A 16,325-nucleotide genomic window follows, 5' to 3' on the forward strand; every position below is an offset into this window, starting at 1 on the left:
TTAGAGAAAGTCCAGAGAAGAGCAACACAAATGATTAAAGGTCTAGAAAACATGACCTCTGAAGGAAAACTGAAAAAATTGGGTTTGTTTAGTCTGGAGAAGAGAAGACTGAGGGGGGACATGATACCAGTTTTCAAGTATCTAAAAGGTCGTTACAAGGAGGAGAGAGAAAAAAAATTGTTCTCTTTAACATCTGAGATTAGGACAAGAATGATCTGAAATTGCAGCAAGAGCAGTTTAGGTTGGATGTTAGGAAAAGCTTTCTAACTGTCAAGGTGGTTAAGCACTGGAATAAATTGCCTAGGGAAGTTATCATTGGAGATTTTTAAGAACAGATTAGACAAAAACCTGTCAGGGATGGTCTAGATAATACTAACGCCTGCCCTAAGTGCAGGGGACTGGACTAGAAGACCTCTCAAGTCCCTTCCAGTCCTACGAGTCTGTGATTCTATGACCTCTCCTAATGGAGTGGGAAGCCAAGCCAGGAGTTCCCCCTGGATTGTGCCCAGGTTACTGAGCTGCCAACTTTCCTTCTGGAGCATGGATGCAGGTCCAGAACTTATTTTCCAATTTTATTCCTACCTGGGAGGCTTCACCCTTCCCCAGACTCCCAAATATAGAGGACTCTCTACCTTACTCCCCCTTTGCCCTCTAACCCCTATCAAAAATTTTACAAATCTAGGGCCTATACTGGCAAATATTCTTTTTTCAGAATAGGGCCTTCAGAATACACATAACAATTGTAAGGCCAAACTAATTTTTTAAACCAAAATCACAAAGGGGACCTAAATAAGGTTATTTTATAGTAGCTGTCTATAATCTAAACTATGGAAATTCTACTGTCCTTCCATAATAGTGTTAAACTTCACCTGTTTCAGTTGTTGAAAATCTGTTAGTAGTTCTTTTTTTAGCTTGAGATGTATTTTGTGCTGAGACTGGAAAATTTCTAACAATAACTTCCTTTCTGCTAGGAGCAGCTCCCACAATTCTGAACATTTAGGCTAAAATATTCTCTCTGCAGCTCAAAGAGGTGGTTCGGTGTTTTGGTGCCACATGGTCTGACCACACCAACTCGGCTCCCGCATGCTGCCAGATGACTTATTCCCATGCTATAAAACTTGCATGACATCATTATTAACAAATATTCCAGACATAAGTAAATAACTAGGTACATTAGAACAAGGAAGACTGTCATATGGTAATGGTTCCACATAATATCTGATCCTTTGTTCATGAGCCATCCAGGGTGGATAGAACTGTGGGAAACGCTACTAGCAGAAAGGAAATTATCAGTAAGAAATTTTCTATTCTGAAGCCCAGCGTCTCTCACAATTCTCAATGACTGGGAAGTAGCGAGCAGTGAACAAATATAGGAAGGGTTATGAGACAAAAGTTTGGTAGGAAAGAAGTATCCCCCTTTTTTATGAGGTTATGCAAAAGTTTGTGTTATTTATGGGCTACTTCCTGCAGCATCTTCCTGCCAAAGAAGACCTTCTGCAGAAGACAGAATATGTGAATAATAAAGTTGTTAGCTGTAGACCAAGTGGCTGCTTTGCAAATTTCTGAAGTGCACACACCTATTCGTTCTGCCCGTGAAGCTCCTAATGATCTCATGTAGCGTGCCTTGATACCTTCCAAGACAGGAACCTCTGATTTGAAGGATTCCACAATACATAGTTGAATCCACATAGCAATGGAGGGCTTGGAATTTCGCATGAAAGGGCACAAATAGGGAACCTGATCCTCTCATGGATTCTGCATGCCTGAGATGGATTTTTCAACACTCATCTGATATCAAAGGGTACGTCCATACTACCCGCCCGGGTCGGCAGGTAGCGATCGACTTCTCAGAGTTTGATATATCACGTCTCATCTAGACGCGATATATCAAACTCCGAACGCGCTCCCGTCGACTCCGGAACTCCACCACCACGAACGGCGGTGGCGGAGTCGACGGGGGAGCCGCGGACTTCGATCCCGGGCCGTGAGGACGGGTAAGTACTTTGAACTAAGGTACTTGGAGTTCAGCTACGCTATTCGCGTAGCTGAACTTGCGTACCTTAGTTCGAAACCCCCCTAGTGTAGACCAGGCCTAAGATATGCCATGCCTTTTCAGTTGTATTTTGTGGTTTTGGACATAATAAAGGAAGCACAACCACTTTGGAAGTGTGGAAGGAGAAATTTACGTTAGGAAGAAAGGATTCTGGTATTCTGAGCACCAGCTTGTCCTCATGTAACAAGCAGGAAGGCTCCTGTATAGATAAAGCTGCCAGCTCTTACACATGCCTCGTGAATGTGACAGCTACTAGGAAGCAAGTTTTAATGGATTTTTAAAAAAGGCTAACACTGAAGTCAGACACTGGAAGGGATACCTTGGCTGGTCTCTCAAAACTAGTGGAAGGTCCCATTTTGGAAAGAGTGGCCTGACTAATCGACTGCCAGTGCTCAAAGGAATCTGTGGATTGTTTGCCAGGGAGCCCAAGGATCCTGCAAATAGTATGCTACTAAAAGCAGACAGCTGATGTGCACTGGTACTGGGATAATCTGTCTACGGCTTCTTGTAGAAAGTCCAAAACAGTTGGAATTCCTGAATTTCTGGGATTTGCATTGTGCTCTTGGCACCAGTTGACAACTCTGGACCAGATAGAAGAGTAAGCTTTTAGTGTTGATACCCTCCTAAATTAAAGCAATATCTTAATAACAGTGGAGGACAGACCAAGACCTTTTAGTAGTTCCCTTTCAATAGCCAGGCTATTAGGTGAGCTGTTTCAAATCCAGATGATGGAGAGGATATTGCAAAAGAATGTTCAGTCTCCATTAAACCTGGAGTGGGAGCTTTCACATCAGCTCTATCAGGTCTGAGAACCAAGGTGTCCTCAGCTAATGAGGAATTATCAGTATTACCCATTTCCTGTGCTCATTTTATTTTCTGGACAACCTTCCACAGTAGAGGAAAGGGTAAAACACATAAAATAGGCCCTATGGCCAACTGTGTGATAAGGCACTGTTCCAATGGCTCTGGGGTCTGCCTTGTATGTGAAATATTTTGGCCTCTTTTTGTGAACAGGTCAGTTGAAGGGAGGCCAAACACCTGAACAATGAGATAGAAAAATTGATTTAGGCACCACTCAGAGTTATTGACCCTACACCTGCTGAGCCAGTTTGCTTTTTGGTTCAGGTCCCCTATGATATGGATCGCTCTGAGGAAAAGGAGAAACTGTTCTGCTGACCTCATTATTTCTATTGCTTCTTTGTGTAGTGTCAGATTCTTTGTTCCCTTTTAACTGTTTAAAAACATGACCATAGTTGTATTGTCTGATTGAGCCAGAATGTAGTTCCCCTTTAGGGTGGCTGGAACCTGTTCAGTGCTAGCTTGACCTCTCTCAGCTCTAGAAAGTTTATCCTGTGAGATTTTTCCTCTTTCCTTCGGAGGCCATTGGCTGCTTGGATCTCCAAGTAAGCTCCCCAGCTCTCCACGCTAGCGTTGGTTGTGAGGACTAAAGGAGCTGGAAGGTAGATCAGCATCCCTTTACAGACCTTGTCATGATCTGACCACCGCTGTAAGAGTTGAACACCTATGTTGGGAGCCATACTTGATCTTTCAGGGGTTCTGTAGAGTGGTCCCAGACCTTTAGTATGAAGGCTTTTGATGTGTGACTGCCCATGGAGCAATCCCTATGCATAACATCAGGAGTCCTAGCAGTTGGAGATATAGTTCTATGGTGGACCTCCTGTGAATCTGGAGCAAGAAAATAAATTCCTGGGTGGAACCAGAGAACTTTTCTTGGCACTGATGAGGAAGCCATGCACCTGGAGGCAATTCAACATCCAACGTAGGGACCTGTGCACTGCTGACTGTGATGGAGCTCTGATTAGATGTCATCCAGAAAGGGGTACAGGTGAGTTCCTTGCAACCTGACTCTGGCGATTATAACCACTAATATCTTTATCAAAATCCTGGAGACCAAGGACAGGCTGAACCTGAGCATTCAGTACTGATGTCTCCTGACATAGGTGAATCTTAGAAGGCTGTAGTGGCATGGTGTGATTGGAATATGGAAATATGCACCGTTAGATCTACTAAAGTCAAGAAGTCTCCTCCTCTCCACCATAGGTATGGGAGCAGGGTAGCACCATAGATGCCAGTATCAACATCCAAAACTTTCATTTTTTTCATCCACTAATTGAGCCTTTTGAGGTGAGCTCTGATACCCCCCACATACTTCTGTACAATGAAGAAGATGGAGTAGAACCCAGATAACTTTTCTTTTGAGGGAACACTCTCTATTAGTCCAATATCCAGAAGATGAGATAATTAATTCTGGATCAGATTGTGTTATATGGCATCGTTGTAGCTGGATGAAGAATGCATGGGGTGGAACCTGCAATTCGAGGAGCATCCCTGGTTCACTATTTCCCTGGCCCACTTTTCTGTGGTCAATGAAAAATTCCTCTAGGAAATGGGAAAACCTGCCCCATAGCGTCTGCTCTGGGCAGAGGCCTGTGCAATTTTTGTCGTAAAGTGGATTTTTCTGGAGGGCTGAGGTCCCTCTGGATTTCCCTCCAAGACCTCGATTCCACTGTTTTCCAGTGGGGAATCTATTGTCCTCACAGAGATACCAGCAAAGGGACAAGGAGAGAAAGAAGTGCCTCCCGCTGAAGGCTGGTCTATAGTCTCTCTCCTGGGGGCCCTTAGTGGGGAAGGGAGACACTGTTTGGATATTGTTGTGTCATCAGCCACCATCTTTTCCAGCTTTTCTCCAAAATAGAGGGAGCCTGTAAACTTGGCCAAGCATAGGACCTGTTTAGAGTGAGCGTCCACCTTTAAGGGACAAAGCCATAGGTGTGCCCAGCTAGTGAGCTGGAAGCCATGAATCAGGCTGACACCTCATGGCATCCATTGATGCATCAGCTGCAAATACTGTTGCTAGGGAGACTTTCTTTAAAGTGGAGCCAAAGTCAAGGTGATCTCTGCCCTTAAAGCTTTGAGATTATTCAGCCAGGAACAAGATGCTCCTGCAAAGTGGTAGTTGCCAGGGACACTCAGAGGAGGCTTCAAAGTCCTTTTGAAAGTGGTCTCCATCTTCATATCTGTGGGGTCCGTAAGGTAGAACTCCCCAAGGGAATACCATATCCCTGGCAAAGGATGCTGCAGTGGCATCCACCTTTGGGTGTCTGCAATAGAGCCCTTTAGTTCTTGAATATTATATAGCCTGAGGTCACTCTTGTTAATGTGGTTGGCCTTATCAGGCTCACTCCATTCATTCCTAAACACTTCATCGAAGGCAGAGTGAAGGGCTATTGCCATCTCAGGGGAAGTTTTTGAGGGGAGAAATTTACTCTGGGGCTTACTCACAGGAACCTGCTCAGGTTTCAGAGGCAGACAGCTCACCTTCTTCAGAGGAGGAGTGAAGGAGGAAGAGGAGTCAGGGAACCTATATCACCTGAATTTTTTGAACTTTTTCTTTCCCTTTTTAGATTTTTTTTAAACCTTTCTGTGCTCTTTGGTAGCACAGAAGCTCTGCTGCAGATTTGGTGAGGACTTTTGTGGCTTGTCTTCCTTAGAACCTGGAATCCTCTCAAGAGGTCTGTCTCAGAATCTGCCTATTGGGTCCCATTTCCTCTCAGAGCAGGGAGGGGGAAACTCATTGTTAGAGCCTTCCTGAGCTTGGGAGGGAGGGGGCTGATTAGAAGACCTGCTTCTTTCCCCATGGTGCTCTGACCTACTTTACGAGTGTGGGGGATGGGACTTGTGGCCCCAAAAGCCTCCTCTTTTTGTTCTGCAGTGGTCCCCTGGTATTTACCCCTGAGTCAAGTGGTCCGGGTCCTCCTTGCTTTTGGAGCCTCTCCCAGCTCTGCATTGGGGGTTCCTGGTCCATTTTTCCCCAATTAGCATCATGGCTGCCTCGGTGACTGGGTGACCCTCACCCACCTGTCTGACTCGTAGTTACGGGACTTAAGAGAGGCTGGAAGCAGGGTGAACACAACTCACTATCTTCCGAGCTTGAGAAGGCTGCCTCATATATAGAGCACCACTTGGATTTGACCTGGTGCTTTCTTGGCTGCTCTGCCATGCCTGGAAGGGTCAGAATAGCCAGCAGGGAAGACACTGTAGAGGAAACTCAGAGAGGGTTAAACCAGAGAAGTTAACCAACCCAGGGAGGAATGCTGCTCCCCACTGCCCAGAAAACTCAACAGAAAAGTTAAAATAGAAGGAGTAAGGATGGAAGCAAATGAAACTGCTACTGTATTCTGATGCAGAGGCAGAGAATCTGGTGGCAAGCAGAAGTACAGTGAGTTTGGCCAGACCAGGCAGCGCCACAACAATGATCAGCCTCCATGAGCTGCAGAGAGATGTAAGCCGCCCAGGCATCCAGAACTGCACGAGACACTGGGCTACAGATATTTGTATCCTACAGGACAAATTTCTCAACATAATGTTTCCTACTGTGCAATTTTTCCTTCATTGCCTATATTTATTTTATACAGCATCTGCAGTATTTGATAAGTTAAGACTAAAAGCAATCAATTCTTCTATGGATAAATGGACTTACAAAGAAAGGTGGAATAGTAACCAAAAGGAACTACAATCAATTGCTCTAAATATTAATACTAATGGGGATTTTTGCTGAAAAATTGATGGCATGGTCTCGTCTATGGTTCCTACAATGTGTGACCTGAAAACTTGAAAAGAGACATACAACAAAGACATATACTACTCAAATACATTATATATCTCTCAGCTGCTCAGTTTACAACTGTGAGCAACACTAAGAACTTGTCTAAGCTTAAATGTGTAACCATATATAGCTAGAATGTAGGTTACAGAAAAATAAAATATACACATAAATATATAAGAACTTTTATTCACTCAAGGGCCCACTCAATACAAGCACTTAACTCGAATAATTGATTAATCATGTTTATTATTTGTAGTGCTTAGGGACCAACCAAGAACAGGGACCCCTTGCGCTGGCACTGTACAGAGTAGTGTACTGTCCTGGCCCTCAAAAGTACTTGCCATTGATTTCAGTGGGATTTTGCATATGTCCAGTAGTAGGAGAATCAGATCCCGGAGGAGACAGAGAAAAAGAAAGCAAGAAAAAGAACTGCATATTTGACTTTTATGCAGTATTATAAATGTTGTAAAACACTATTTCATTTCCTTTCACTTTTATCAGTTTGAAACAGGAACTGCCTATCTGAGCAAGACAGCAAGCAAACATAAGCACAATAACTTATTATGTTTTAACATTCCTAGATAACACTGAACTTTACCAGGCTTGGTTGCTGAAAACTTGTCACTACTTCTTCATTAGCTTCAGATTCAGTCTTCTTTTCCTGAGATTCAGCTGATGTCTGCTTTGCAAAGAAGAAAGAAAATTAAGTATGATTTTATGACTTATATTTTTATCCTACAAAACAAAACACCAACGAAGTGATATATTCTCATCAGCATGAGTTTTGTTTTTCACTGCAAACGCTGATTAATTATTTTGAAACTAGTAAGTACGTTTATGGACAAATGATCTTAGGCCCGTCTCCTACAAACACTTTTGCATATGCTTAATTTTACTACCATGAGTAATCCCTCAATGGACTTACTTATGGTAGTAAAGTTAAGCACATGCAAAAGCATTTGCAGGATCGGAGCCCTCAAGAGCAGGATGTTGAGTAATTTCTTGACGAACCACCTCACATGCAGAATTCTGCAGGCAGAGCCAGCAAAAGAGTTACTACAGGGTTTTATAAGGGTGCTCAGCTCCTTGCAGAACCAATCATCCTCTCGTAAAGTTGGGGTGTGGAGTCATACCATGTCTGTGCTCAACATATGCCATTTTGCTTTTGGGGTCAAGTCCTAAAGACAGCACTAGCTAGTGTGAGTTTTATAGCTAAAGCTATATTTTTATTTCAGAACGTTTCTTTAAAATGCTTTAAAAATCACATAGAAATTAGAAACATTTATAATCTAAACAATTCATAACCGCAAGTAAATGCAAGAGCTCATTAAAGCCTTCAACAAAACATGTTAGAGAACATAAATGGAAGAAAAGATAAAAGAACCCTTCAGCAACAAAACTCCTACTGGGATTGATACCACTTATTTTCAAGTTAAATGTACAATTTTTCAAGACAACGCAGTTTTCTCTTATTGAAAGTACATTGAAAATAAGCATCAGAGACCATGTATTTTCGAAATTGTGACTTATCAATGATGTTGAGTAAAAAAGCTGTCCAGAGGCCAAAAAAAAGAGAGCTGGGTCTGCTCCTACCCCACAAATTTAATCTGAAAAGCTATACAATGTTCTGAAAGGGACCCTGATGTATGTTTATTACAACAACCTTTATAATTCACCAATGACTTGCTACAACAAACAAAGGAAAAACTATGCTTGTCAAGGCAATAGTTAGTTTTTTCCTGCTTCAAAGGCAAGGAACTGAACTGTGCAGATAATTTATTGTAACTAAAATAAATTCCTCTGTTTAATCTCCCAGTTCTTTTTTTCTTCCTAAAGTCATGCTCATGTTATCAACCTTTAATAAATGTATCTCACTATGTCTGAAAATTTTATATTTTACATAGCAGTTTTATTTTACCCAAGAGATCACATTTGTTCTTCGATAAGATAGAAAATGTTAAAATAAGTTTAAGGAAAAATCTATATTTATATTTAATCTATATTCTATTTATATTCACTGAATAAGCATGTCCTGAAAACCCAAAGACCAGCGCTTCAGCTGTACAAAATCAGGAGAGCTCCATTGATTTACACATGCTGAAGAGCTGGCCCAAAACATGTTTGCATTCTGTGGGAGTCATAACATGGAACATACATCATGAAGATCCCACTAACACATTTTGAGTAGTAGGTATGCTTAAAACTTCAGGTTTGCAATAAAAGTATATAAAGAGGTTGCTATTCATCCTACTAATGATCAAAAAGTGTATCAAAGCAGTGGAATGAGATAATAGCTCCTGACATATAAGAACAGATAGAACACATTCAACATCATCTTCCCAAGCTGGAACACACAACCTTCCTCCTTTTGCAACATCTGCACATATTGCAAGCATAGTCAATAATGGACTATCATTTACTGGCCACCATCAGTATGCTTAGTATTGTGTATTTGGTTGTCCTGGTAATAGCCCCTTGTTGTTGCTATGGCAACTGAGTTAGATTATTAGGGGATAGCCCAGCCAGTTTTGGCTGGTTTGGTTAGTTCAGTGTGTGTAAATAAATGGTTGCTTTTTAAGGCTTACAGCTCTCTGGTCTCCAGTGATTTCTTCCTAAACCTGCTGCCCTCAAGGATACAACAAAGTGGCAATGAGGATAGAACACCTGTGCTGCGCCAGCAACAGAAGGAAGTAGAAGTCAAGGTAAAGAAAGAAAAAAAAAGACTACCACCAAACTCTTTTAGCTGCTTCTTGTTGGCACCGACTGTGAAACTGAAACTAAAACCATGGCTACACTTACAGGGCACTGGAACCTTTTGAGGAAGATATGGTGCAATGGCATGTGTATACTGAGCGTTTTGAGCTTTTTGTTATTGCAAATGACATTACGGAAGCGAAGAAGGTGCCAATATTCTTAAGTGTTGTAGGAACTAAAACCTACTCCCTGCTACGCAGCTTACTACACCCTGTTAAGACTGAGACCAAATCTTACAGTGACATTGTGGAAATCCTGGGGTCTCATTTTTCCCCAAAACCACTGGTAATTGCTGAAAGATATAGGTTCCACAAAAGAGACCAAAAAGAAGATAAAACAGTTGTACAATTTGTAGCAACTTTAAAAAAGCTTTAAAAACACTGTGAATTTAAGGAGATGTTAAAGGATGCCCTGCGTGACAGGTTAGTGTGTGGCCTGTACAGTGAAGCTATACGGAAGCGCCTACTGACAGAGGCTCAGCTTACTTTACAGAAGGCTGTTGATATAGCAGTCTCCATGGAACTGGCTACAAAGGAAGCACAATACATCTGTGCATCTCCTAAGGTGCATAAAGTGTCACAAGAACCTACGCACAAAACTGTGCAGAATCAGGAATGTTACCGCTGTGGTAAGCCGGGTCACCAGACCTGGTGTGTCGACACTGTGGCAAAAAGGGACACATTGCGTGTGCCTGTAAACAAAGGAAAAAGAGGCCTGTGGTCTGGCCGACCAAAAGGGGAACCCTGCATACCCTAGAGCAGACTCAGGATGACCAAGGTGACACCTCATCGCAAGAAGAAGTGCCACTGCATGTTTTGTCTTTGGCAGTGGGCTCACATGAATACTGGGTAACCCCGTTGTTGGATGGCAAACCTATACGCATGGAACTGGACACTGGTGCAGCTGTCTTGCTAGTCTCCGAGACTGTGTATAAAGAAAAGCTACAGCATCTTCCGCTTAAAGTAACAAAAACTGTTCTGAAGATGTATACAGGAGAAGCTGTGCCCATGTTGGGCACTATTGATGTTAAGATGGAGCTCAATGGACAGGCTGCTAAATTGCCACTGTTTGTGATGAGAGGTAATTACCCAGCCTTAATGGGTAGGTCTTGGCTTGGGAAGATTCAACTGAACTGGGCAGAAGTGCACCAAATGACTAAAGAAGAAACCAGACTGACCACTTGTCACGGAGTGTGGGGGAGTCAGGGCCCTGCACCCCCGGCTTCCTGCAAATCACCATGACTCTCAGCCAACCAGCAAAGCAGAAGGTTTATTTAGATGACAGGAACACAGTCCAAGACAGGTCTTGCAGGCACAGACAACAGGATCCTCCCCAATTAGGTCCATCTTAGGGTCCAAGGAGCACCACAGCCCCATTGGGGGGTCAGAGCCCTGTCTGTGCTTCCCTCCATTCCCCAGCCAACTCCTGAAAACCCCTCTCACTCCCCAGCGTCTCCTCCCCCCAGCCTTTGTTCAGCTTCCCGGGCAGAGGTGTCACCTGGCCTCTAACCCCTTCCTGGGTTCTCACATTACATGCTCAGGCATCGTCCCTCAAGGCCAGTCTCCCATCCCCCAGTACAGATCGTCCTCCCAGACCATCACTCCCCACTCAGCATTCACAGACCACAGTAAGAACAGTCTCAGTTCATCACACTACTATACTAAGGAAACATGCTGCTGTTTTTGGAGAGGATCTGAGAAGTATGAAGGGATCACTGTGACATTGAACATTAAACCTGACAGTCAACCAAAATATCTGAAAGTCCGACCTGTGCCATATGCCATCAGGCCAAAAGTTGAAGTGGACCTGGAGCGCCTGGTCACCAATGGAGTCTTAATACCAGTTACCCATAGCCCATGGGCCACTCCTATCGTTCCAATAGTGAAGAAAGATGGCTCCCTCCAGATTTGCGGTGATTTTAAAGTCACTGTCAGCCCGGTGTTGTGTGCAGAGCAATACCCACTTCCCTGCATCGATGACCTCTTCGCAGGCCTGGTTGGGGGACAAAAGTTCAGTAAGATTGATCTGAGTCAAGCGTATTTGCAGATGCATGCTGATGAAAAGTCCCAAGAGCTGTTGACTATTGTGACTCATAAGGGGCTTTATCGATACTGTCGCCTACCCTTTGGAATAACGTCTGCTCCTGCCCTGTTCCAGAGGGCTATGGACCAGATCTTGTGTGGCTTGCCAGGAGTTCAGTGCTATCTGGACAACATCCTGGTCACTGGAAGAAATGAAGAGGATCACTTAAAGAATTTAGAGGCTACCCTACAAAGACTGGAAGAGTATGGCCTATGAGTCCGCAAAGACAAGTGTGAATTCTTCCAGCCCTCTGTTGAATATTTGGCACACATCATTGATGCTGTGGGTCTTCATAAGGCCCCTGCAAAAGTTAAGGCTATTGTGAAAGCTCCCCAACCTCAAAATGTTAGCCAGCTGCGCTCGTTTCTAGGACTATTGAACTATTATGGAAAGTTCATCTCACACTGTTAAAACCACTTCACGAACTCCTTGGGCAGAAGTGGGACTGAAGCCTGTAATGTTGCATTTAATAAAGCTAAGGATGCATTGCTAAATTCTGAAGTTCTAACACACTTTGATCCATCCTTACTCCTACAATTGGCCTGCGATGCCTCCCCATATGGAGTGGGAGCAGTCGTGTCACACATTATGCCTTCGGGAGAAGAAAGACCTATTGCTTTTACTTCACACACTCTAAGCAAAGCAGAAACTAACTATGCCCAAATCGAACGTGAGGCGTTGGGAATCGTTTTTGGAATTTGGAAGTTTAATAAGTACCTGTTTGGGCGGAAGTTTACTCTTCTCACAGACCATAGACCTCTGACATCAATTTTTGGACTCTACACAGGCATTCCCCCATTAGCTGCTAGTCATATGCAACATTGGGCATTGTTACTTTCAGCGCACATATATGAAATCAAATATAGGAAATCCACTCTGCACAGCAATGCAAATGGTCTCTCAAGGTTGCCTTTGCTAGTCAAACATCAAGATACTGCCCAAAAGGAAATCTTCTACTTTGAACAGGGAGAGAATACACCCATCACTGCTACTCAGACAAAGAAGGCAACTCACGTTGACCCAGTATTGTCCCAAGTTACGGACCTGGTGATGCATGGCAAATCTTGACGAACCTCTCCAGTCTCACCTGACCTTGTTACCTACATGTCCAAGACAATAGAGTTATCAATCCAATCTGGTTGTTTGTTTTGGGGGAGACGTGTCATTATCCCACCACCACTGAGATCACAGATGTTAGAACAGCTACATTCCGGTCACTGTGGAATAGAGCGCATGAAGGAAATTGCACAAAGCTATTTTTGGTGGCCTGGATTGGACAGTGCTATTGAAGAGAAGGCAAGAATTTGTATGTTGTGTCAGGAATGCAGGCCACTGGGCGCCCCTACACCCCTGGGACTGGCCTGAAAACCCGTGGAAATGTATTCACGTTGACTTCGCTGGCCCCCTTGAAGGAAGCATGTTCTTGGTGGTGGTAGATGCCCATTCTAAATGGCCAGAAGTCTATATAATGCAGCCCACTACTGCAGAGAGTACTATCCAAAAACTACGGAGACTCTTTAGTCGTTTCGGTCTGCCAGAACAACTTGTGAGCGACAACAGACCACAGTTCGTCTCTCAGGAGTTTCAAAATTTTATGAAGGCAGGGTGTCGATGGACGTTGAGACCTGCAGGGAATCCTCCCGGGAGAGGCTCTGGAAAGTTTCCAAGAGGTACTTGTTAATCCTCTGCCGCAGATTCCAAGGGATTGCAGCCTTGTTAGTTCCCCCATTGTAGGAAACTGTACCATTTAGCGAGCACTGTAGCTGGGACCAAAACGGCACATAGCTGAGCTGCATATAGACCGAGGTGAAAGCCGCAAGCATTCAGCAGCTGAGCCCTGGTTTCTCTGGTCACCCTCAGCAGCAAGATGTCAGCCAGCAGGTTAGCTGCTTGTGAAAAAGTGTGGGATAATTTTAGAATGAGATCCCTGCAAAGGTGCCCTGCAAGCCATGACCTTTTTGTCCATATGCACAACAGTGTTCCCCCACTCCCGAAACTCACCATGACTGGGGTGCTCGCGGAGCTGTGTGCCTGCCTAGAGTCTCAGAGAGAAAGTGATTTCTACTAGCAAAATACCCTTTTTACTAAAATGTTTCAATTGTTTGCTGAAATGTAACAATCCCTTTTCTGTTCAGCACAGACCTTGGAGAAGACACCACGCAACCTCGCAGACCGGCTGCGGCACATAAGAAAAAGCCTAGGCACAGCAAAGAAGACATGTTCCACAAGGTTATACAGCGTGATGAGAGACAGACCAGGGAATGGAAAGACTGCTGGGAAGCCAAAAGGCAGGACAGAAAAGAGAATGCAGCTTTTGCTAGGCAAGCGACAGAGCGGATGATAAAAGTTATGGAGGATCATACAGAGATGCTCAAGTCTCTGATGGGTCTGCTCAATCTGCAGCTGTGAGTTTGAGCGCCACTGCAGCAGATGTACAATTATTTGCCAACCCCACCCACATCTATGCCCACACATTCCTTTTCACTTCACAGCACTCCTGAGTTTCCCCATCACTCCACCCCTCTCACAGCTTGCACAATGATAGCTGAAGCTATATACCGTTGTGAGGTTTTACCTTTTTTAACAATAAATAAAGGCTAAGGTATTTAATGGTAAAGTGTTTTTATTGTGTGTTCTACAAAAGCATATAGCAGTCAATTAACTCTCAGGAACAGGTTCCTAAAGCATTGTGTTGCACGGATCTTGGGCCCCAAAATTGTACATAGAATCATAGAATTCAAGATCAGAAGGGACCATTATGATCATCTAGTCTGACCTCCTGCAAGATGCAGGCCACATAAGCCGATCCACCCACTCCTTTAGCAAGCGACCCCTGCCCCATGCTTCGGAGGAAGGCGAAAAACCTCCAGGGCCACTGCCAATCTACCCTGGAGGAAAATTCCTTCCCGACCCCAAATATGGCGGTCAGCTGAACCCCGAGCATGCGGGCAAGACTCTCCAGCCATACCCTCTGGAAAAAGGTTAAGAATATCATATCATTGACCCATTGTACTATTTACCAGTGTGGCACTTAATTGACCTATTGACTAAGCCCGTTATCCTATCATACCATCTCCTCCATAAACTTATCTAGCTTAATCTTAAAGTCATGGAGGTCCTTCGCCCCCACTATTTCCCTCGGTAGGCTGTTCCAGTATTGCACTCCCCTGATGGTTAGAAACCTTCGTCTAATTTCAAGCCTAAATTTCCTGACTGACAATTTATATCCGTTTGTCCTCGTGTCCACATTAGCACTGAGCTGAAATAATTCCTCTCCTTCCCTGGTATTTATCCCTCTGATATATTTAAAGAGTGCAATCATATCTCCTCTTATCCTTCTTTTGGTTAAGGAAAACAAACCGAGCTCCTCAAGTCTCCTTTCATACGACAGGCCTTCCATTCCCCGGATCATTCTAGTGGCCCTTCTTTGTACCCGTTCCAGTTTGAATTCATCCTTCTTAAACATGGGAGACCAAAACTGCACACAATACTCCAAATGAGGTCTCACCAACGCCTTATATAATGGGACTAGCACCTCCTTATCCCTACTAGAAATACCTCGCCTAATGCATCCCAAGACCGCATTAGCTTTTTTAATGGCCACATCACATTGCCTACTCATAGTCATCCTACGATCAACCAGGACTCCTAGGTCCTTCTCCTCCTCCGTTACTTCCAACTGGTGCGTCCCTAGCTTATAACTAAAATTCTTATTAGTCATCCCTAAATGCATAACCTTACACTTCTCACTATTGAATTTCATCCTGTTACTAATACTCCAGTTCACAAGGTCATCCAAATCTCCCTGGAGGATATCCCGATCCTTTTCCGAGTTGGCAATACCTCCCAACTTGGTGCCATCCGCAAACTTTATCAGCCCACTCCTACTCTTGGTTCCCAGGTCAGCAATAAATACATGGATGCAACAGGGAAGCAACTCCAAAGCAGACATGTGTTACTGCCCCTCATTGTCAAAGTGGTTCCTCAAAGCCTCTCTGATGTTAATAGCAGCCCCCGGGGTCCTCTGACAGCCCTAGCATCTGGCTGTTCAAACTGCAGCCAAGTGCTCTGCCTCAGTGCTCCACACCTGAGCAAATATTTCACCCTTAGATTCACACACATTATGCAAAGTGCAGCACGCAGCTATGACCATGGGAATATTATCCCTGGTAAGGTCTAGCCCTGCCATTTAAACACCTCAAGCGAGCTTTCAAACGGCCAAAGGCACATTCGACTACCATGCGGCACCTGCTCAGCCTGTTGTTAAAATGCTCCTTGTTGCTGTCCAGGTGCACAGTGTAAGGTTTCATGAGCCAGGGCTGTTAGGGGTAAACTGGGTCTCCCAGGATTAGTATGGGCATTTCCAAATCCCCCACTGTGAACTTGTGGTCTGGAAAGAAAGTCCCCAGCTCTGTACATGCCACTATTCCTGAAGATGTATGTCATGCACCTTTCCAGACTAGCCTGCATTGATGTCCATGAAATGCCCCCGGTGATCCACAAGCACCTGCAACACCATGAGACGTATCCCTTCCTATTGATGTATTCAGAGGCAAGGTGGTCTGGCACTATAATTGGAATGTGTGTGCCATCAATCGCCCCATCACAATTACAGAAACCCATCTCTGCAAGCCATCCACTATTTCATGCACATTTCCCAGAGTCACGGTCCTATGCAGGAGGATGCAATTTATTGCCCTGCATACTTGGGGTATGTCTACACTACGAAATTAGGTCAAATTTATAGAAGTCGATTTTTTAGGAAGCAATTTTATACAGTCGATTGTGTGTGTCCCCACTAAGCGCATT

General features: G+C 44.1%; 1 protein-coding gene across 3 annotated transcripts in view; it reads right to left on the reverse strand.

Moving 5' to 3' along the window:
* The window catches only part of TTC6 (tetratricopeptide repeat domain 6), a 154,218-nt gene that overhangs the window by 127,241 nt on the left and 10,652 nt on the right, over positions 1–16,325 (reverse strand). For 2 of the 3 annotated variants that reach the window (XM_045015739.1, XR_006579141.1), the window contains exon 3: positions 7,279–7,362. In XM_045015739.1, coding sequence (XP_044871674.1) covers positions 7,279–7,362 — 84 coding nt within the window. The remainder of the gene's footprint in view (positions 1–7,278; positions 7,363–16,325) is intronic. The other variant, XM_045015740.1, reaches the window with a different exon arrangement.

Source organism: Mauremys mutica, chromosome 4 (assembly GCF_020497125.1).
Source record: "Mauremys mutica isolate MM-2020 ecotype Southern chromosome 4, ASM2049712v1, whole genome shotgun sequence".
NCBI lineage: Eukaryota > Metazoa > Chordata > Testudines > Geoemydidae > Mauremys > Mauremys mutica.